This window comes from Chionomys nivalis, chromosome 22 (assembly GCF_950005125.1).
Source record: "Chionomys nivalis chromosome 22, mChiNiv1.1, whole genome shotgun sequence".
NCBI classification, from domain to species: Eukaryota; Metazoa; Chordata; class Mammalia; order Rodentia; family Cricetidae; genus Chionomys; species Chionomys nivalis.
This window is the reverse complement of record NC_080107.1, coordinates 20,253,824-20,277,772: the sequence shown is the minus strand read 5'-3', so window position 1 is coordinate 20,277,772 and position 23,949 is coordinate 20,253,824. Positions and strand designations below refer to the sequence as shown.

The 23,949-nt window shown below is 42.1% G+C and overlaps 1 protein-coding gene across 6 annotated transcripts in view; it reads right to left on the bottom strand.

The window, feature by feature from the left end:
• Rbms1 (RNA binding motif single stranded interacting protein 1) overlaps positions 1–23,527 on the bottom strand; it is a 232,573-nt gene extending 209,046 nt beyond the window's left edge. For 4 of the 6 annotated variants that reach the window (XM_057755067.1, XM_057755074.1, XM_057755070.1 and 1 more), the window contains exon 1: positions 7,209–7,458. In XM_057755067.1, coding sequence (XP_057611050.1) covers positions 7,209–7,283 — 75 coding nt within the window. In that variant the 5' untranslated portion in view covers positions 7,284–7,458. Of the gene's footprint in view, positions 1–7,208; positions 7,459–23,476 lie in introns of those variants that run through there. The other 2 variants (XM_057755077.1, XM_057755075.1) reach the window with 2 other exon arrangements.
• Positions 23,528–23,949: the final 422 nt, after the last annotated feature.

Sequence of the window (23,949 nt, the reverse complement as noted above, 5' to 3'; positions counted from 1 at the left end):
TTAACGGCACATTTGTAAGCATAAAACTGGAAATAATGTAAAATAGAATCATTGAGTATGAGATTTTAAGGGAAGGGTTAACATAAAGTACAACAAAATGTAATTCTTTTACAATTCAAAATGCCCTCAAGAGAATTATAAAGCAAATGAACAAAATAAAATAAAGCTGATTATTAATTCAAGAAATCTCCACTCATTTATTTCAAGCCCAATTTCTTCTAAAATTCTCAGATTAGTTGTAGCTTCTTTTGGAACTCTACTTTGGCTCACAAAACACATGTAAATTTGTAAGCCCGTGTAGAGTTGAGTACCTTCTCTGTCACCCAGACTACTGGCTGGAATGCTGTAGTCCAAGGACGCTGTTTTACACTTCTCCTTTCCTTATTTCTTGTCCTGTGTCCACTCTGTCTGCCCCAGTGTTTTGCAGCGTGCTGGAATCAGGGAGCAGATATCCTACTCCCCAGAGCATCCTAACGTCAAATGCAGAGCAGGAATACTGGGTTCACTCAGGAACACAATAGATGGGGCAAGTGTTTTACTCTGTTGTGAGCCTCACAATTTATCAACAGGCAACCGGCTGAAAACTTAACCTAATTTCAGCATGCATATATTATAGCCACTGTAGGGCATCGTGTACCAGACGATGATTTTTTGCGTGCTTATAGTGTCAGTTAGCTGTGTATTAGCATACAATCTCTCCTTGAGAACCCATATTTTTAGTCATTATCCAAAAGACTCTCCTTCCTCATCATCTTCTAAAATGACAGATGCATCCATTTAAGAATTTGCTGGACGATAACAGGGGAAACAACAATGCTCAGGAGTCTAGATTTGCTAAGCCAAGTAGTCAAAACACCAGATTCTCATTTTAACCCCTTTTTTGTTTCTCTCTCATCATGTCAACATACTTACTGCCCTCTGATTGGTCACAATATTAAAATATTCATATAATTATGGAAAGGAGACTAGCTGCATTAAGCAAATGTAAGGAATTAGATTTGGGGTTATGTTTGGTTGTCCACATGGCAATTAGATTTTGGGTGTATTCTTTTGTTTGTTGGCATGGCTACCATATCCCCTTTCCACTGGACCTCTCAGGACTACTAGAATCAGACATGTTTAGTTTCCAATATCAAATCTGTGTGTGTGTGTGTGTGTGTGTGTGGCACATGTGGTTCTAGGAGGCTGTTTTCTGTGTATGGCATGGTGAAGCTCCCAGTTGTACCATCTACAGAATGTTTTCATGAAGCCCCGCCAAGCTCTACACCTTCCACTTTAAATGAAAGAGCAAAGAAACAAGAGTACTTCAATCCACCCTGCACAGCATCCCTAAGCCCAATGCTCAACTTTTGAATATTTACCTTGATGTTACACCAAATATTATGGTGCTGCATTTAAGAAAACAGACATCATTCTATGCTTGTGTTTAAATAAGCTATTTTTTCATTGAATGACGCTCTCTCACTTGAAGACAACTTGATGTATTCTCCAGTTATTTTTATTCAACCGCCACAATAAGATAAAAACTATATTCTTTGAATGTAAGAGCTAGATAGACAATCACAGTGAATGAAATAAAAACTATATTCTCTGGATCTAAGAGCTAGACAGACAAAGGCCAAGTTCAGGGTCACACAGTGAGAGACAACTATGACCCTCTGCATTTCAGTCTTAGTTTGTGTGTTGGCTGTTATTACTAGATGGGTAAATACTTTTGCCAAGGCTGAAGTATACTCCAAAAAGGAATTTTCTGAAAGAGTAAGCAAAAAACATTCAAGCAGGGTTGGTAAAAGGGGTGGGCTGATGACAGAAGCCCAGGTAGGCTATATTGCCAATTCACTGTGTGAGAGCTCTGTAATGGATCACGGTGGCTCTTTTGCTAGCATCTATACTCTTTATTATGATCGCTCATGCACACACCCAGAAAGGGAGAGAAAGAAAGAGTGAGAAAGGAGAGGAACTTTTGATTGCATAAATTACTGACCTCTCAATATATAGTTCCTTTTAGGGTTCTTACTAATTCACAAATCATTTTACTGCAGAAACAAAGTAAAGGAAATAACAAAGCACACTCTACTCTGATTTGATTAGAAAATTAGGCTGAACTGTTATATTGGTAGATTTGTGTCTACAAAATGTCTCTGTCCTTAAATAACTTTGCATTCTTCCTCTCCCTTCCCCCAATGAATAACACTAGTCTGCTAGCAAGCACTGGTGAATCTGGGGACAGGCTTCTAGAGGAGTTGTGGCACTATGCTTGGAGAAAACAAACCAGCCAAACCATGAATGTCCAGCAGAAAACAAACTAGACAAGAAAGCCCTCTTCTTTACGAGAATGAACGAGCTCTTAGCTGTTCATGTCATTTTTATAGAACACCAACTTCTCCATTCTAGATAGGTCTTTCTTCTGTGTCTATTGGATAACGTGATGCAGAAGAAAACGTATGATTTGCTTCCCTGGACAGTCTTTCTTACATAAAAAGAAAAGAAAGAAGAGATATCTTCCACTTACCTAAAAGGTTTGAAACTTTAAATTCTATTACCCATCATGTTGGCTGGAATAACTTTAGAGTTTCAAAAACATCATTAGGCAAAACACAGACACAGTAACATATTAGCAAAAGCTTTTCTCTCTCTCACTGAAAACGTACACTGCCAAAGAATCGGAGGTCTATCCAGAGCAGTGATGCACAAGGATGTGCTCCTCCTCCCCCAGACACCTTCCCCATCCTCTTCTAGTGGCCTAAGGTTTCATTCTCAACAGAGAGAAGTAATATGTGTCTCTATATATTTTATGTTCTGCAAAACTCTAAACATACCTGCAAGGGCGCTACAATGTGTAACTTCACCCTTAACAATTCCATAACCATGGGTTTTTCTGCCATGTCCAGACACTCCAAATACCCTACTAAGGAAATTAATGTTGCATTACTAAGCTGATACATTTAAGCAACTTTTACTCACCTGGTAAAGGTAAGTGCATCTTTTTATTTTTATTTTATTTTATTCTAGAGACAGGGTTTCTCTGTAACAGTTCTAGCTGCCCTGGAACTCTCTTTGTAGATCAGGTTGGCCTTGAACTTACAGAGATCTGCCTGCCTCTGCTTCCCGAGTGCTGGGATCAAAGGCATGCACCACCACAGCCAGCTAACATAGGTATGTATATCATAAGATGCAAAGTACCCATGGCTTCATTCTTTGTTATAGTTGCTACTTATGCATGTAGAATCATGACCTTAATTTCTAGAAGACTCAGATTGTTTGGCACAATATTTGTTGATTACAGATAAATATCTGTTTGGAAATCCAGTGAAATGGTTGTGTGTCAAAGAGGGTGAGTTCAGAACTGTTTTGTCCCTACAGCTTTTATTAGTGGAAATCTAAATTACTTTATTATTTCTCAGAGTTTGATGCTGAGTTCAGATATATTTTTTGGTATCCATTTATACAAAAATCGTCTTAAAACAAAACTATGTTGCCGGGTGGTGTGGCGCACGCCTTTAATCCCAGCACTCGGGAGGCAGAGGCAGGCGGATCTCTGTGAGTTCGAGGCCAGCCTGGTCTACAAGAGCTAGTTCCAGGACAGGCACCAAAAGCTACGGAGAAACCCTGTCTCGAAAAATCAAAAAAAAAAAAAAACAAAAAACAAAAACAACAACAACAACAACAAAAACTATGTTTTCCTTCATAAAAAAACATTTCTTTATTATAGAATATTTCTTTGCTACAGAAAACCGCTATATGCACAAAATGGAAGCTTCTATATTTTAGAGAACTATATACCAAAGGTATATGAACAAAGATTATATGTGTCATGTTGCCTTCAACTGGTAAAAATATCCACAAAGCAATATAAAGAAAAACCTGTATTTCTTCTTCAAAAGGGAAAGATTACATATTGTATCCCCAGTAACATTCAAACATGCACACCAGCACTGATGCATGCCATAGTGTCTCTCAAGTACGGCAGTAGCCTGTACAGAAGTGAAATTCCTATAGCCACTGGCTGACAACTTGTACATACAAATCTTTGAATTAGAATGTTAATCAATTTTTCTTTCTTTCTGAACAGCTGAAAACTGAAGCACGTATTTAACTTTTCGGAATATCACCTAAGTCATTTAACATCTGGAATGGTCTTTAGAACAGCGTGTGTTTGTGTTTACAAAACTTCATGGACGGCTATTTCAGGATGAATGTGCCAGGCGATAAAGCGACCTGCTAGAATAAGGCAGTACTGACGGAGAAACAAACCGACAGAACAAACAAAACCACCCCGGGTACTTGAGCTCCATGTGACTGTAGGCTAAGGCACACTGGAAACTACATCTCGTCCACCCAGGGCCTGCTCTTCTCAGCGGCCTCACAGGTACCTGATGCTCCCTGGAGATGATGTTACATTTTCTCTCTGTCAAAGCATGATGCCCACCAATGCAGTTGTTGGCTCCAAGTGCTATTTTCTTGACTGCAAAACACGGAATTGATGTGTTTCATGGGAGCATCTTTCAAAACAAATTTGCCAAAACAGTCTGTGCTTAGATTAACACAAGAAGCATTCTTCACCTGCAACTTGTGAAAGTGTGACCATAAAACTCATTTTCAGGTAGTTTTTAAAATCACCTATTCCTCTGATGAAATACATCAGCTTCATCTGTTCCTTTCTGATCCAACGAAACCACATCGGCTTCACATTCACAGGTTAAAATTCCTTTTTCAGTGACCAAACCACTCTTTAGTTTTTGATCCAGCTTCCAAACAAGTTTGCAACAACTGGGACTAGCCAAACACATCAGTGTACTTTACGGAGAGTGACGTAGTCTCTCTCAGGAAGGTCAGAACACACACGGACAAGCACCAGCCCTGTTGTAGACAACACAGTCACGCGGAGTTGATTAACTTTTCAGGTGGATTATGCTTGTTATTAAACTAGAAACCAAATAAAGTCTCCATTTTTCTTAATGACTTTCACCACCGCCACCATCTTACCAATGGCTGCAGAGAGGAGGAAGGAAGGTGTGTGTCCCTGCCTCTGACTCTCCCATCTAAAACCTGCATTTGGTGCCTTTGTATTTTTGGAGATGCTCCTTTCTGAACTAATTATGACACCTTTACAATAGGGAGTTTAGATTTAATTACCAAACTTTTTAAAACACCGCATTATATAGGTCAACTGAGGACGCACCTTCCTTCCGAAACAAAGGGAGCCGGGGTAATAGGATTTCAGATTTCATAGGAGAAACGGCAAAATCTGTTTTGAGACTGTCATTTACTGTAACACAAATCAATATTAAATGCTTTATGCAGGAAGCACACTTTCAGAAAATGGGCCCGAGAGCTTCCTGGGATCCAGCCCTAATTACTCCAGCAGGCTCTTGCCGTTTGTCTCTCTCCTCAATTATTTACAGGGCAAAAAAAGCCAAATGGCATTGCATTAGCTATATTAAATGCTATGTACTTGGTTTCTAACTTACTAATGGTACATAAAAATTACTAAGGTAAATGTTGCATAGAAACATGGCTTTTTCTTCTTCTTCACCTGAATGTGTGTATTTATAATTTATGGAGTTAAGTGTTGAATAGGCTGTCCTTCAGGCACCGGAATGCTGCATAATTTAAATAAGCGCATTAAATATATAACACATCTAAAAGGTAGCACATTGATTACGTTACAGAATTTCTTCAAAAAGCTTTGGCATAGCACACGGGCGTGGGCAGCACACACACAAACACACACTCACACGCCAAGCAAGCATCTCCCTCAAGTTCTTGAAACAACGACATGACAACCTCATGTAGACCAACAGTGGTGCTCTCAGTTGCCAGTGCCTAACCAGCTCTGGCGATCTAAGGTAAGAGGGAATGGCGAGGGAGCTGCAAGGAGGTCTTTGAGTGCTGGGAAATGTCTGGCCTCTGCTGACAAGTCCTTTTTCCATGGACAAACACTAAGGTATGATGTAGGTACAAGATAACATGGACCACACACACCGAAAGGAAGAAAGCTTTCAAGGTTGAATCACAGATTATTGGTACCAGGGCAGAAATACCCATCTGCCCGCAAGCAATCCCCTGAAAAAGTTCAAACGCCACATCCATACCTGATTCTTTTGTGATCTAGAAGGGCATGCTAGGTGTTAACTACCAAAGGAGGCTAGTGTACCCACCAACACTTCCTGCTTTCCCTCACTATTGCAGATGTCCCCACGGTGGATAAATGCGCTTTTCGTGAACCCTGATAATTTTTAAAATTAGTTTAGGAGGGATCGAACTGTTGTAAAATTAGCATAGGCCCATCAACAAAGTACCCGGGGTCCCTCGAAAGCCGGCCATAATTTGTATGTCATCAGCTGTCCTTACCCAAGAGTGTGCCGAGGCCACTTTTGAGCAGAACTGAAAATCACTCTGTCGCAAACATATAAGACAGTTAAAAAAAAAAAAAAAAGAGGGGAAAAGTAAATACAAAGTCACTTCTTTCTGCGCATCGAAATCTGCCCATTGTCCCTCCCTACGTAAAAGCTACAGAAAAGATTAAAAGGGACATCAATGAATGCGGAGTGAACTTTGGCCACTTTTCTACCCAAAACACCAGCGTAAAAGTGGAAATCAGTAACCAGGTGAAGTGCCACACCGCACAAAGATCAGAGGCAAGGGGCGGGCGCTCAGGGCCCGAGGCGGGGAGGAGACGGTCCCGGCCCCCTCCGGCCACATTCGTCGCGCGCGCGGGAGCTGGAGGGGAGTCCCGAGGGGCGGGGCGGGGTGGGGGGGGTGCCGCGCGCCACTCCCGGGGACCCCAGAGTTACCGCCCGCAGGGCGAGGCCCTGGAGAGGTCGGAAAGCCATGCCACTAGCGGGTCCTGCCGCGGGCCCCCAAGCGTCGGCCAGCCGCTAGCTCTAGTTGGATGAGGGGCGCCGCGAGGCCGAGAGACCCTCCCCTCCTCGCCGGCCAGGAAGGGGCCGGCGGTCCTTTCCTGTCTAGTCGCTGCCCCCCTCCCTCCCCGCCCCGCGACTCTCTGTAACCCGATCGCCGCGATCTGCTCCCCGGGAAGCCGCCGCCCCGCGCGCAGCCCCGCTCTGCCCAGGCCAGCGCTATAGTTAGCAACCCCAGCAATTGCGCCCGGGGACGGCGGGGTCGCCGCGCGCCCCTCCCCAGCCCGGCCCCGCGCGAGCCTCCGCGGTCCCCTCCTTTGGCGACCCTTCCTCGCGCCTCCTTACCTTGGCTTGCAGATACTGGGGGTAATAGTAGGTGGCGTACTGAGGGTACATCTGCTGTTTCCACACTTTGCCCATGAAGCTGGAAGGAAGCCTGCTGTGCAGGGTCGCCGACACTTTGGGGTTTCCAAGTCCCGATCTCTCCTGCCTCTCCCTTTCCGGAGGCGGCGGCGGCGGCTGCCTCGGCGGCTGCTGCTGCCGCTGCTCCACCTCCCAACCGGGACCAGACGACGTCCTCCTCCTCCACCTCCTCCTCCTCCTTCTGATCTTCCTCCTCCTCCTTCTCCTCCTCCTCCTTCCAGGCAGACAGAAAGACACTGCAGAGCGCAGAGGACACCCCGGACAGGGCGCTCCCAAGGAGTTTCCTCTGGGAGCCCGACTGTGCCCGAGCTGCCAAGGGCTGGCGCGCTGGCCGCGCTGCGCTCCGGGAGCAGGCTGAGCCGAGCTAGGAGTGATCAATACAAGTGGAAAGTACGGCGGCGGCGGCGGCTGCGCTCGGTGCCAGGCGGCATCTGGGGTGGGTGCGCCCGACAACGAGAGGGGAGAGGGGCTGGTTGCCGAGGCCGCGGGGGAAGGGCGGTCGGGGGCGGGGCTTGGGAGCCGCCGAGCCCGGGACCCGCTGGAGGTGAGGGCTGACTTTTCCACCACTCCTCACCTCCCAGGCTCACAAGAAGACGCCCAGAATCCTTGGGATCCGCGGTCGCTTTGTGTCGAGGGTGGGAGTTGGTTTGGTGGACCCTGCTTAAGAACTGCCTAGAAGGCACCTCTGGCTTTCCCGAGTTTTTAATTTTCGTAAGGAAGAAGGGAGGTAAGGTGGCAGGGAAAGGAAATCAGATTGATTCTCACTTCCCCTAAATCCCCCGACCGGTTATTTTTTCCCCCCCACAATGGAAAATGCTTCAATGCCGAACCACAAAGCTGGAGCCAGGACACCTGGGTTCTGTTTCACCTACGCACCAGGTTACAGCACTCATTTTTAAGTGACCTTGGGAAGGTTAGTGTCCTTCAGTTTGGTTTTCCCAGAGGTGAAATCACGCCCTTTGCATAGAGAAGACCACACACACACACACACACACACACACACACACACCACACAACAAACAGCGGGTCAACCTAAGGCGAAGATGCCGAAAAGGGGCAGAATGTTATTACAGGACACAATATAGACGTTCTCCCTGCCTTTTCTAATGCTGCCAGACAGTCTGTCAACTCCCACTCAGGAGCAAGGAAACTCCCTGAGTTTGGAATATTTTAAGGCCATTTTGAAAGTCACGCTGGCATATTGTTGCAGCGTGCTTCGGTGACACATAAAATCAATCTCTCTTTCTGCTTCTCTCCATCTCCTAATTGTCTCAGCTCTAGACAGCCCCAGACGAGCAGCGGTTCACTTCACTACATAACTGGATAGAATTTAATGGAGTTAATTGGTCCCTGAAGTTGCCTGCAGAAGACTTTTATATTCTAGCTTAAAAAAGAGACAATATGAAATGTACAACAGGATGGTGGGGGGGATGTCCCTAAGTTGGTGTCCTTGAACAGCTGATAAAAGGCAACGAGAAAAACATTTATTGGACAGAACTCAGTTGCTTTGTTTTGCCCTTTATTTGGAATCACTTCTCAGCACAAGTAAATCAGCAGAACAGAGATGCATGATTTTCTTCAATAGTCGGATCTTTATGTGATTACTTTGTAAGACGGACTTCGAAATTGATAAAACAGTGAGCTGGAGCCCTTATCTTTTGTATGATTTAAGAAAGTTTCTAGGTCATAGGTTTTTTTTTTTTTTTGACAAAAATAAAATAGATGTAGTTCATGTGAGCACAATCCCGACATGTCAGGAGCAGCTCATGTACGTCCTCATTCATCCTTATAAAATCTCACGAGAAATCGGGTTTGCTTCATTTCTGTCACATGCTGGGCACTGTGGAGATTAATGCCAACCTGCAGGTTAGGATGTTGCCCTGTCTAACGAGGTGAACGTTACTCATATTGTTTCAACATGAGAACGCTTTAGTTTGTAAGGTAAAAACTCACTGACCTGATGTGCTAGAGGCCCAGAAAGACTGGGAATAATGCATTTGGAGGAGTGACTAGCTGGGGGAGAATTAAGTTGAGAAAGAACTCAGTAGGTCTTGGTTTGCAAGGCATAGGAAATTGCAGAAGTTAGACGGTTCTACTTACTATTATTCTCCTTTTGGATGATGGAAATTCAGTCCATTTTCAAGAGCCCAAAAGCATACCCAGACTTAGATAGATGTTTGATTTATGACTGAGCCAGTATTTCAGGACAGTGGGCAAAAAAATGATCTTTTCAATACATGATTCTGGGTCAATTGGCTATCCACATGGAAAACAGGAAACCAAAGTCCTGGCTCACAATTATCAAAGTCAGAGAGACTCCAGTTGGCTGTTAGAAGACAATACAGAGTGGTAGCTACTCGGTCCTGATGTGGGGAAAGATTCATAAGGGAAAAGATTATTGAGATCCTTGGTTTGTAGAAGGAGCAAGAAAATGAGCTACAAAATAATTACTTTTACAAATAACTACAAAAGGTTAGCTACTCAAGATCAATATGAAAAAGAGAAACAACTTGTTAGAATAAAAGTTTTTTTTAAAATATCTATTCATAAAGGAATAACAACAAATGTTCAACCGACATATGAAAAGATACTAAATATGTAGTTACCATATTGTAATATGGTAAATTACAATAAGATATCATTTTATTCTTTTTGGCAGACTGGCAAAAAACAAAATAAGAACTATGAAAATAATAACAGCCGGTGAAGGAAGGAGAAGGGAAATTATCAAGAGCATTGGATATTGCAAGAGGCATAAGATGCGCCAATGCAAAACGTAGTTTGCCATTATCCAACTTTATTTGCATGTATCCTATAACCCAGTTGCAGGTGCATACCCATTATAGGGTCTTCTACACACCAGGGGACGTGCAAAGGAATATCCATACAACACTAAAAATAAATGTCCATCCGCCTTGCAATGGTTTAAAAATCCTTGGTATATAGGCACAAAATGACAAGAAGAAAATAACTACAATTAAAAGCATCAGTCCACATCATTTCAAGTTTAATGCTGTGCTAAGAAGCAAGGAAAGTGGCTGGAGAGTTGGCTCAGTGGTAAAGAGTGCACACTATTCTTTCAGAGAATCCAAGTTTGGTTCCCAGAATCCAACTTCTGGCTCCCAACCACCTGCAACTCTAACTACAAGAGATGCATCACCCTCTTCTGCCTCCATGGATTCCTGTACTTGTGTGTGTGTGTGTGTGTGTGCATGCGCGCGCGCGCACACACACACACACACACACACCACTTTTATTTCCCTGGAGTAATTTAAAGGCTATCTCTAACACCAGCAGTTCACAGGTAAATTTAAGACTCACCCATTAACAAATAAGAGTAGTCTCTAATTTTATCACATCTAATACATTTAGAAAAAAAATTGTTAACAACAGTTAATTCCCACTGACTGCTCATTTTTCCTCCGCTGTCAAAAATCCCCTTATTTAAGTCTCAGTGAAATGATGGTGCATATTAAAGTTGGTTTACATGCTCCTGAGCATCTTAACATCTAAAACCTCACCCCAATCAGTTTTTAAATGGATGGTTATTTGTTGAAGGATTTAGAACACTTGTCCTATAGAATTTTTCACCTGACTGACTGCAACATCACAGTCATATTTTAAGTGATGGTTGAGCTCTGAAAGTTTGACTAGATGCAGATTCCCTTTGAGGGAACTAACTAGTTCCCCCTAACTAGCTAGCTAATTAACTGGGTGTGTGCCCCGAGTAACAATCAAAGATGTGATGACTGATTGTCTTGTTCTTAGTGATGGTATTAAAGTTTGTTAGAAGTGCGGTTGCTATCAGCCTGACTCACTCATTATAAAGATCCCCATCAACCATCCATGGGCTAGTGTGATATTCAGAAGTTAACCAAACAATATTTCACTAGGAGCAGAAACTTGGAGTGTTCTAATTGTAGCATTCTGCCTGTACTTATTTGGAGAGTGTCTATGGAGTTCTTTCTCCAATTCTTTGGTTAACTTAAATATTTTTTCCTTCATTTGAGAAGTTGAAAACAGTTTTTGTTTCCATAGGAAAATCTAAAGATCATCATTTTGAACATCTTGATTTCATGGACTTTAATCAATTTAGGTGGCTTCAGTCCTTGACCATCATCATTTTTGTAGATGCTCCCATCTTTGTTCAATGGGAGCCCATTGAATTAGCTCCTAGTCACATTTACTGGACCCAAATAGTCTTTTATAGTTGCTGTTGTGTTTTTCCTTTTCTTTTCTTTTTAGCATATTAAGGTTGTTCCAAGTTTTTATGCCATTTTGTTCAGATTTTAAGTAGTCATTTGTGAAGAAAATCATGCCTTTGCTTTAAAATTTTTTTTAAAATCATATTGCTTTAAAAAATAAATTACAATAATAACAAAGTGTTTAAAATATATTCTGTGTGCTTACCACATGTGGAGCAAAGAGGTCATGAAAGTTTTCAGAGGAAACGTGGTGTTTAGATGACTTCTAGAAGGAACCAACTAAACAGCGGAGTACTTTTCCCTGTGGGTTTGTGTTTAGTCAGTGTTGAAGAAGCGTTTTCTATGAGCACGACCCTGGGAAGACAGTGTAATTGGTCTGTGCTTCATGAGACTTGGGGTCAAAGATAGTGACAGAGTTGAGATAATGGCAAAGCTCAGTTAAAATCTACAAAGAAAGCAAGAGAATCAGGAGGAGGCTGGGACCTGGGTTAGGAGTTTTAAGCCGTGGAGGGAAAGTCCCACAGGGGTATCTAGTAATGATGGATCAGCAGCAAGGATTTACATGGGTGGAAAGTTGAAGGTTGCGTTTCTGCATAAGACAACCTGGGGGCAGAAACTGGTTTTTCTAGGCTCTTCAAATTAGTTTCACTTATAAACAAAGGTAAACATTTTTATTATAGTAAATCATAAGCAGACTAAACAAATTATTTTTGATTAATGCCGCTTTTTCTCATGCCATTTGTCTGAGAGTATCGAAATAAGTGACAGATAAAATTAGCCATTTTGCTGCAAAAAGCTCCTGTGCTCAGGCATTAGTGGGCTATCCGTGGGGTTTCGACTCATGAGAAAAAAAAATACTTTATGCAAAAAGTAGAAACTGCTGTTTGATAGGTTGTCTTCCTTCCATACTCTGTGATGAGATATGTCTGCAAAACACTTAAAAAGAAGTGCCTGGAGGTTCTGCATGACAGAAGTCTGCCTGCCACACACAGATGCCGGTTCTTAGAGGGCTGAAAGAACAATAAAGCAGATTAGAGGAAGCAATGTCCTGAATCAATGATGGGCTTTCGTCATGAACGGGGAATTTTATTTTGTTTATTTGGTTTCATAGCCTTTAAGAAAGATTGTCTCTATATCTTCTGGTCTGATGTTTGCGCATGCTTGTACTCAGACTTATTTTGTGGAGCCCTGAGTTAGACATGGCAAACCTTGAGTGTAGCCAGGGGCAATTTTCTATGCCTACAGTCTTTAGACTTGATGATAGGAAGATGGCAGTCTTGAGGCCACTTATGCTACACAACAAGACTTTGTCTCAAAACAAAACTAAACGGCAAAAGATTGCCCTGAACACTGTGTGTTGTTGCTAAAGAAGAGGGGTTTGCTTATAAATACTGATGTACATTTTAGAAGATCATGAAGAGGAATATAAGACTTCTTAGAGTAGTCATGCCTCACCAGATTCTGAGATGCACTGATCATTCTGACTTTCTAGCACAACTCCCGACTCATGTCTTCATGAGCCCTTCGCTTTCTAAGACTGCACAGTTATTTTTGTCTTCAAGTTCTCCTTTCCCATCCATTCCGGCTTCTTCCAGGCTTCTTACTGTACAAATCCAACCAGCTCTGGACTTCTGGGTACCTTTCAGAATTTTTCACCTGGCTCACTTTTACTCTGTCCTTCACCGTGGGCTCCTTCAGACTTTCTTCAAGTTGGGTGTGGTCCCCCTCCCACAGCATTCAGTATGAGCTGTTCTCTGAACTTGATTTATATGAACCTACCTAGAAGATAGGGGTATGATAGATTGAAACAGAGCAGACATAGAGTTAAAGCTGGGAGGATTCTGGGCAAAAAGATTAGGCTGTGTGTATGTTATCTACTCCTGTAAGTATAACCGACAATTACGACTCAGAATGGAAAGCATATAGCACCATGGTTTGAATGTTTCTCAGATTCCTGTGTTGAAACTTAATCCCATTTGTGATGGTGTAACAAGGTTGAATCTTTAGAATGCAATAAAAATCATAAGGGCTATATCCTAATTGTATTAATTACTGATTGCTGTTTGATAATTGCTTCCTGAGTTCAGCCACTCAACATGCATCCCTTCAGATGGTTTTGGAGGGCCAGGAATTTAGGGGTGTGCCTTAGCTGGCTCAGAGTCACTTGTGAGCTCAAGCAGATCTCTTGGAGAACTTGCCTGAAAGCTCACCTGGGGCCTACGTATCCAGTTCCAGGCTGTTCGTTGAGAGCCTGTTTAGCGTGTGCATATCTGTGGAAATACTCAATCATGACAGGATCGCTAACTGCTAACTGCTTCAAAAGCCAATGACAGACAGGGCAGAGGACTAAGTACATGGCTCACCAAGACAGAAGCTGTGGTGTCTCTGATAGCCTCATCTCAAAAGTAAAATGCATGCAGCTCTGCCTTGTTCTAGGAGGAACACTATGGTGATGGACTGACTACACACGGAGGAGGTTAGATGTTGTGTTGGAGGTTGATCACCACAGCAATGTGTACTAAGCTCGTTTCTATTACTTAACTGCTCTGCACACTCTCGCCGCTCATACAGTAAACACCATATGTCACATGGGTGCTAACTCCAAAGGTTACTCGTTAGGCATTTGTTCCTCCGTTCCCTTCTTCTCTTCGCCTATGAAAGCCAGCGGTTTGCTTTCCCTTTTTGATTTACTAATTGTGAATCTTTCTTTTAAACACAGCCATATATCACACGACCTTTGTGCCAGTCTCCTCGCACTTGGCATTCTGCTTTGCTGATTCATTCGCAATAGAGGGCCAGTGCTTTATTCCTTTCAATGGCCGAATAGGATTCTGCTACATAGACATACATATATCGCATTTGGTCTGCGTGTTCGTCTGCTGATGGATATTTAAGTTGGTTGCATCACCGGCCACTGTGACACAGGGCATATGCACGTGCTCTTCATTATTTGTGTTACAGTCATCCTGATTTTGAGATACCAGTAGACATCCTCGTCACTGTGGATAGTAGGCACTGGTATCCGTGAGCCTCCGTTTAAGAGGAAAGAACAGAGATAGGCCGAGACTTGGGAGTCAGTCGTGGTGTATGGGTTGTAGTAAAAATTGAGAGGACGGGATCATCTCAGGAGAGAATGCACGCACACAAAGCAATGGGTCAGAGGAAGAAGTAGAGTTGCAGTGTTTATAGTATACAAGAATTAAGTTAAACATCTACGTATGTTCTTATTTAACATCAAAGGATCACATAAGGCAGAGATCTTCAATTGCCATTGACCTCTAGACCTTGTAGAATAATGTTTTCCTTTATAACACACACACATATATATAATATATTTACATATATTAAAACAATTTTGTTATCAACAAATCTCTCCCTTCTAGGTGCTCAGAATGTAATTTATAGCACAAAGAACACACCTTCATCCCTGTAGAACATGAATAATATTCAGTCTATGCCCCACAAGACAAGTAACTCCTTAGACATCTTTTCTATTGACTAAATAACCAAGGATGTTCATCTTTTCATATTTTCTAATAGTGTGGTGTGTTCTCTAGGTCCCCTGTAATGGATCGCCTTGTGATTCAGTGGGAGACTCCAAGGTGCCGAATGGGTTCTGTCATCTCATCTGCTCTGCCGAGGTCCTGCAGTCTACCTTCCTTTGAAGACTACCATGTGATATTGCTATTTAGAAAGGGAGTAAGACAAATTCCTGTTGATGCATGAGTATCTTTGACTTGTTCCACCATGACCTCAAGTCCCTTTATTTGCCTTTATATCTGTCTTCTCATTCCTCCTACTGTGTCAGTAGGGACTATTTTAATTTCTGAACATCAGTTAATGCTTCCTTCTCATTTTTTCTATTAAAATGCTTTGTTTCACACATATCTCTATAAACACTTTAAATTTCCTCCTTGTATTTTTAAGTCTTAATAATCATGTCATATTTTCTATCTTCCCAGAACTGAGAATTTTTTCCAATTTCTTTTTGTCCCTAAAAGGAGACACTGGACAACACTGGGGATCTAAAAGTCACCCTAGTGTAGTGGCTTTCAATTAGATTGCCACTAAGCTGTCCCCCTGCACTTTGGGGGATATTATTCTCCATCAAATTATGTTCTGAGGATTGCATGAACCTTTCTACGTCTGTAACCCTCTCCCTCTAATGGATATTGGAGCATAAGCAAGACTGTAAATCTGTCTAGAGAGCTAAATTCTATCTCATATAAATGTCAATTGTTTCCATTTCCTGCATGCACGATGGAGAATGCAGTGATTGTAAACCATCCCCACCCCCCCACCCCCCCACCCCACCCCCGGTCAGGACTTTCTGCACTTGGAATATGCTGTGGTCGACACACCCGTGATAACGAAATGCAAGTGATCCCGTGCTATCAAGATGCTTGTGATGACACTTTCTGGACATGGAGAATGCTGGGCCTAAGGGGAGGAAACCTAACCTAGTGCTCAGAAGGACAGCCCTGCATCCTGGTGCTTAGAATGAAGTAAGTTAGACGCCTAGGTAATGCAGTTGTGGGGTTATCGTGTGTACACTACATGGTGATTGGAGTATCCCCACTCTTTCAAAGGCTGTCCTTTTCTGTTCGGAGAGGAAAGAGCTAGCACCTCTTTGTGCTGTGCAGGAAGACTAGAGTGGCTGCACATTTCTGGGTTGCCAGCTTATTTTGTCACTTCCTAAGCCCGTGGGTAACTGGAGCTGACACAGAATGGGCAAAGTATGCCTATCCATTTCTACTCTGTCATTTTCTTGTTGGTTCACGTTTGACTTTTGTGTCATACTGTTGGTGTGTCTCACACAATGTCAGCCACTTACAGAACGTTATCTCACTTAATCCCCACAATCTCCCTGCTATGTAGGTTACTAGGTTTGAATTGGCAGACGACAGGACAGCTCTGTGTAAGGTTACATCTAAGATTACATCTCGCCAAAGCTTCAGGGTAGAGAAATTAGGACTGGAATCGAATTTACACTCAATGCCTAATGCCTTATTTCACTGTAAACAAAGAGTAAACAAAGACATGACCTTTCGGTTTAATTTCATAATTAGTTTGAAAATTAGTAAGCGCACTTCTATAGCATTGTCTTTTTAGCCATCCTTGTCTTTAGGAAGCTTCTACTGATAGATTTAGATTGTTGTAACAATAAAATATACACCATTTTAGCTTCAGGTTCCATAATTCTCATGTAATATTCCTTTCATTGTATCTTTTCTCTACCCTTCCTTCCTTCCTTCCTTCCTTCCTTCCTTCCTTCCTTCCTTCCTTCCTTCCTTCCATATTTATTTATCTAGGTGCTACTGGGATCAAAGTCAAATGCAAACACTACTGCCAAAACACGCTTCCATCCCATTTTTTCTTTTAAATGTGCTTGTCCCACATGGTAGAGCTTTTACAGTTATCCTTTTAGAAATGGCGCAATAGATACGCTTGCTAAATGTTCAGTCATTGAAAAAAAACTCAAATATATGTCAGTGACATTTAAATAGCAAGAATATACCTGGCTTTTGAAAATTAGCATATAGTCAAAGAAAGAAAGCAAAGAAAAGGTTAAATGATTTTTTTTTCAAAGAAAACAAATTCCCTTAAAAAGCAACCTTGTCCACGGATCTTCAGAAGGTTCACTTTCTCAAAGTGAAGAGCTACTCTCATAAGCATGTGAATATCTTCAGCCCTTTGTAGTATGATCACGGCTGCCACAATGCCTGTGCCCAACAATGCTAGTCATAGATTCTAGGTGGCATTCAGTTACAGAAAGCCACAGGAGTGAAGACCGTGTTACTTTACAGATTCTGGTGGCTAGCGAAATTTCAGAAGGGGTTTCCACTGGCATGTGTCCTAGTCCAGACACTGCTAGAATCATGGTTTCCTCAGAAGTCAGGCGTGTGTGCAGTCATCTTTTCTAGTCCCTCTGAGGCCACACCCCAGCTGGGCCAGACAGATGAGACTATATTTAACAAGATGCAGAGCCTGGGAGTATCCCTTATTCGCTCAGCAACTCCATTTCAGAACCTACCCACACGTCTACTTTATTTTTTACTCTATGAATGGAGAAGCTCTGCACATCTCTTAAAACTTTGTGTCTAATCCTGTAGACATCCTTCATGAATTTAAATGTTAAGAAATAGTAAGTAGAGATTAAAGAGACAAATATATTTCTTATTTTCTGTGGCATTAGATATCCTAGCATAATGTCAAGTCATAACATTATAACATATATTATCAATACTTTCTATGAATAGTCTCAAGTTTTAAAAGTGTAAATACAGATATTGAGTGTCTGGAGACATTCGACTAGAAAGAAATGGTGTTTAAGAGGCTTTACTCATCCAAATGACTTCTTTCTTGCTTCAGTGAAATTAGCTTATATCTAAGGTACACAGTAGTGACAACCCCCACCCCTTCCACACACAGAGTTCAATTCTATTGTTGTCAAGTCAGGTTAGACAGCTTTAAAGAGAAAACAAACCACTACCTATCGTTCTGTTCATTTTCTGCTAATTGCTTCCCATCAGCTTTTATTTTAGTTCCTTCAAACATAAGAAAGTCAGGGAGGAGAGATAGCTTAGTCAGTAAAGTGTTTTTTGTCTTGCAAGCATGAGGATCAGAGTTCGATCCTCAGGACCCTTATTTTGTTTTCTGTTGCTGCTTATTTGTTTGTTTGTCTTTAAGCCAATTGCAGTGGTTGAAGCTTATAAACCTGACATTGAAAAGCATGAGAAATGACAGTCTAAGTTGTCTGGTGATCTCTACATGTATGCATTCACACATGCATGTGCATGGATCCTAGATAGAGAGACAGATAGAACGATGATAGGTAGGTAGGTAGGTAGGTACGTACGTACGTACATACATACATACTTAGATAGGCGATAGATGAATGATAGATAGATATTGATAGACACAAAGATAATAGATAATCAGAAAGCTGAAAATTGGAGGAGGCTTGAAAAGATGAAGAGCAGTCAAGGAGAGAAGTGGTGATTTAACCCCTACCCGATGAGTGCCCCTTCGCTGTCATCAGCCTGTGTTCTCTGCTGCCCAGGCTCCAGTTCACAGCCCTCACTTCTCTAGGAGGCTCTCCCCAGACCTGCCTTTTCACAGCTCCTGGTACCAATTGTGTTCATTTAGCCTAGCCCCCTTAATAAATCAACCTACACAACAGATTCTTTTCTTCCAGTATCAACATTCTGATAGGCCTGGTTTCCTCATTTCTTTTTCCTCATCAAATTTCTGTCTTAAAGACTGTGAACAAAAATGTAGACATCCCCTTCATCCCTGCCTTCCCGTCTGCTTGTTTCTGTACTGAAACGGATATGCAGCCACAGGTACTAGATAAGAAACGTCAATGCGATCGAACCATTCTGCACATGATTAATTTTGTTGTGAGCCAAACAGAATCTATTTTCTGGGCTCTTCTGGCAGCCACAGTCAGAAGCTCTCCCTGCTCTGAAGTCATTTGTTTCTGTGTAATAAAGTATGTCTTTGTCGGAACAATTGGTTTCTCCATTCATGCCACAGCACCTTCTGAGATTTCCAGAATGATAACCCCGTTCTGAAGGAAAGAGCGCCTCTCAACTTGTCTTGTTCTTGTCCCTTGACTTATGAAATTATTAAATAAGTCATACCTTAGGTCGCATGCTCTAACCAATTTTTGAGAGGTAACATTAGTGAGATAGAGCAAAGGCGACACAATAAGAGATGAAGATAACACAGACAAGAGTAAATCTCTCTCAACAGGCTCTGGTAGACTATCTACAGACTCCCCAAGGGCACTGAAATCTTGTATTTTGAGTATCTGGGAGCCAGATGATCTGCAAATACTACTAATTGGTTAATAGGTCTGCAGACTCAGGAAATCTAATGCAAGATGAATTTGCTGATCGCATGAAGCTATAGCACAGTCTCTTGACAGTGCATATACACCTGCTTTTGGTAGGTTCGGGTCTGGAGTCAGAATTACTCTGGATCTTTGCTTAGTTACTTACTTTTTCTGGCTTTATTGAGGTGCTATAGACAAATGACCATGACATGCATCTTCGGTGTGACATATGACTTTTTGATCTATCTTCCTTGTGAAATGATCGCCACATTTGTGCTAATTAGAACACTTATTGCTGCAACCATTACCTTCATGTTGTTATTATGGAGTCTACACTGAACTGCTGGGTGGTCACAGGGTAAAGCTACTTAACCATAGCATGAATAATAAAAAACCCAGAGGCAGATATTGGGGTTCAACCTGAAGATCAGAAAAGAAAAGCAGCCAAGTCACTAGAGAGACTCATATTTCTTTGAAATCTTCAGACTGAAAGAGAGCGAGTTCCTGTCTCATCCCACCTTATATTCCTCACTAGTGCTGGGATTGGAGGCATACACCACCACTGTCTAGCCTCTATGGCTAACTAGTGTGGCTGCTGGGATTAAAGGTGTGTTGTCACCACTGCCTGGCCTGTATGGTTGACTAGTGTGGTTGCTTTACCCTGACCTTCAGACAAGCTTTATTTATACAAACATAAATGATATAACACTATAATTCTCCCTCTTGTCTAAAATAAAAAAGAAGACTGTAACTAATATAAGAAAACTATACACAATAAGTACAATAACTATATACAATATATGAAGGCAATAAATACATCAGCAATGTCTAGTCCTTTTGTAGACAGAGACTACTTGTTTGTTTCCCAGATGCCCAGACCGGAATAATAACACAGAAACTATATTAATTACAACACTGTTTGGCCAATGCCTCAAGCATATTTCTAGCTAGCTCTTAAATCTTAATGCTATGGTTTACCGGGTAAAGTTCCAGGCGTTTCTATCCTTTGGCAGCTACATGGCATCTCTTTGACTCTGCCTACTTTCTCTTTATATCTCTGTTCAGATTTCCCACCTGGCTTTACTCTTTACTAAGCCATTGGCTGAAACATTTAAAACTAGTAGTTGCTTTTAAAAAGTAGATTCAATAATCTACATTTTTTCATCATATGTATATTTTTCCTTTTTTCTTTTCAGAGTAAATTCAATAATCTACTCTTTTATTCTATCACTTAACCTCCATTGTGTCTCAGTTTCCTCACTACAAGATAAGGAGGATGATAATCCTTCCTGTTCATAAATTGTTAAATCCATTTTTATGTAAAAATCCCTTAGAATAGTAACAAGATACCCTACATTAGCTATGATAATTTTAAGAGGCTAGGTCTCAGCATGTGGCTGCCACCACTATCTTGGACATTAGTACGAACTATGTTTGAAAATAATTGTCAAGAGAATAAGGAGCATTCAAATGATATCTGTATTCCAGGTAGTACAGACAGCCTTGGGTGACACGTGGACCACTGGAATTTACCCTTTACTGGTCCAAGGTCCCATATGAAGTGCAGTTATCGTCCATGAAGAGTCTCAGAGGCTATTCTTATTCTTCTTGAGGGAAAAGGGCTAGCCTAGTCTGATCAGAACTGTATAGGTCAGGATGGGTGATGGCTTTCCATCTTCTAAACCAGTGATTCTCAACTTTTGGATCATGATCCCTCTGGGCTGGAACAAACCTTTCACAGGGGTCCCCTAGGACCATGGAAAAACACAGGTGTTCTATTATGATTCGTAACAGTAGCAAAATGACAGTTTTAAAGTGGTGTGGGAGGGCCTTCTGTGTATGTGTTGCTTTTATTGGTTAATAAAGAAGCTGCTTGCCGGACAGTGGTGGCGCACGCCTTTAATCCCAGCACTCGGGAGGCAGAGGCAGGCAGATCTCTGGGAGTTTGAGGCCAGCCTGGTCTACAAGAGCTAGTTCCAGGACAGGCACCAAAGCTACGGAGAAAGCCTGTCTCAAAAAAAAAAAAAAAAAAAAAAAAAAAAAAACCAAAAAATAAATAAATAAAATAAAAAAAAATAAAGAAGCTGCTTTTGGCCAATGGCTTAAGCAGAATACAGCCAGGCTGGAAGAGATATACATAGAGAAAGAAGGCAGAGTCAGAGACGCCATGTAGCCCTTCTGGAGACAGACAATAGGGATGGAACTTTACCTGGTGAGCTACAGCCACATGGCGATACACAGATTAATGGAGATGGGTTAGTTTAGCGTATAAGAGTTAGCCAAAAATATGCTTAAGCTATTGGCCAAGCAGTATTGCAATTGAAACAGATTTCTGTGTGATTATTCCGGGAGTCTGTGTGACCGAGAAATGAACAAGCAGCCTCAGACAACAAAAAAGTATCAACAAAAATAATTTTATGACTGGGGGTCACCACAACATGAGGAACTGCATTAAAGAGTCACAGCATTAGGCAGAATGAGGACCACTGCTCCAAACTTTCTTGAACAAAAGCCAACCTGCATTCTTCCCGCCTTTCCCTGGTCACTCTCCACTCACTTTTGGGGTTTCATCTGTGACCATAACACTTTTAACAAGTTGCTAAGTTGAAAACTTCTTTGGATAGCACGGTGCAGTTCACAAAAACCACTAGGACCTGGGCCAAAGAGATGGTTCAGTGTTTATGAACATAAACACTTGCAAAGGATCCAACTTCAGCTCCCGGTCACCACATACTGGTTCGTAACTATTTGTAGCTCCAATTCCCAGTGATCTGGTGCCCTTTTTTGGTTTTGAGGGCAGCAGACACATGTGGTGTATAAAATACACGAAGGCTACTATACCCATAAAATAAACATAACAAGATCACTTTAAAAAGATCATGAAGACTCTGAAAACGTCATCCTGTTCTTTATGCAACACCTAAGAACTGTTAAGTTTAAAAGACTGTGGCATATTTGAACACTTGCTTCATTATTTTTTAATCTATCACATAACTATTTACTAAATGCCCTACGTATAAAAACGTGATAAATAAACTCTGACAGTTTGGTGTTAGACCCTCACATCTTCACTGTCAGTCCATCTATTCAGCTCCTCTGTCATACCCAAATCAACAGTTGTGGCACTTTGGCATCATTTGCAGACCCCTGAAGAGTGCCGATGAGCTTGACTCCCCGCCCACAACGCGCAGCTCTGCCTGCTTGCTTCATCCTGCCAATGCTGCCCTTTTTGCTATTTATTGCCTTTTTAAATCCTCTTTCTTTCCTTTTCCCTTTGTGTTTCAGGTTTGTGCTTTTAATTGGTGACATTCACCTCCAATGTGAGCCCAAGGGTTGTGCTAAAAGTCTGTCTAGAGTTCCTACTGGCAAGACGACTGTATTGCAGGGCGTGGAGAAAATCCGCGTGTCACAGCTTCATCCAGCCGTGCGTTTACACTGTCAGCAGTGGGTGCGGTGCTAATGAACCAGAGATATTACATTTTGGGAGAAATGAAGGGGAAGTCGACCGATCTGCACATGAGTCTAGCTAAGCGGGGTTCAAGCACCATCCCTAGTGAGCCATGAAGCTATGGAAAGTGGCTGAATTTGTGCGTTCAGTGATAGTAAGCAGTGAGGCTACAACCTACAAAATTTACAGTATGTTTGGCTAGGTTAGGAAAATGTTAACCTCCTCTAGACTGATATGTTATTACACTGAAACGCTGCATCTAATTACTTTAAGGAAATGCATATTGAATACAACTTTAAATAATGCAGAAAGCAAGAGTTTGAGCTGATCGATTAAGGAAATTGTGAGAATGAGAAATGCATTGATGCTGTATTTCCCTTAGGCACCATGGCTAAGCATTCACTAATCTGTGTGTAGTGACTTTTTCTAGAACTATCTACTATGAACAACAACAAGCAACTATCCATTTTTTTCAGTACGGTAGAGTATGTTTCTCTGCTGGGGTACACCATGCGATATTTGGCATTTTCATTATCAAAGCTGGGTGTGACGGGGTCCTACTGCCTTAAAACATACAAGACAGCTTCCAACTATAAAGGTATAGTCTGTAAAAAACATTGAAAGCAGTAAAGCTAAGTAGGAGTGACTCTTTCCATGAAGAGTTGGGCATTCATTCTAGAAAGAGCTAGAGACTTACTGTTTTCATCTTCGCGGTCACATGGCCTTCGGCAAGGACTCCGCCCCACTGCTGTAACTTGAGAGTGACCATTGACAGGAGGCTGGTCGGCAAATGGATGCAGCTGTTTCCCAGGAAGCTCTTTCTGTGGAAACAGCCAGTGTGTTGGATTTGAGCCTAGGCTGACTCGCTCGACCCCTCCGCAGTGGCTGTCGGTTGTGGATGTGCGTTAGAAAATCCTAGAAACATTTCAACATTGGCGTTGCCTGGATTCCATTCCTTCAAAACCCGACCTGCTTGCTCTGGGGTGGCCCTTCCTGTGCTGGCAACATTTAAAAGCTCCCAGGAGTTAAAGTGCAGAACCAGGACCAAAGCCATGGCTCTGAAAAAGGCAGTGTTTGTGTATTAGGAAGTTGACCCAGAACCCTAGACCCTTATCAGTAGTCAGCAGACCCTCCTGAGCTGGCTTGTATCCCAGGCACTCTCCTGAAAGT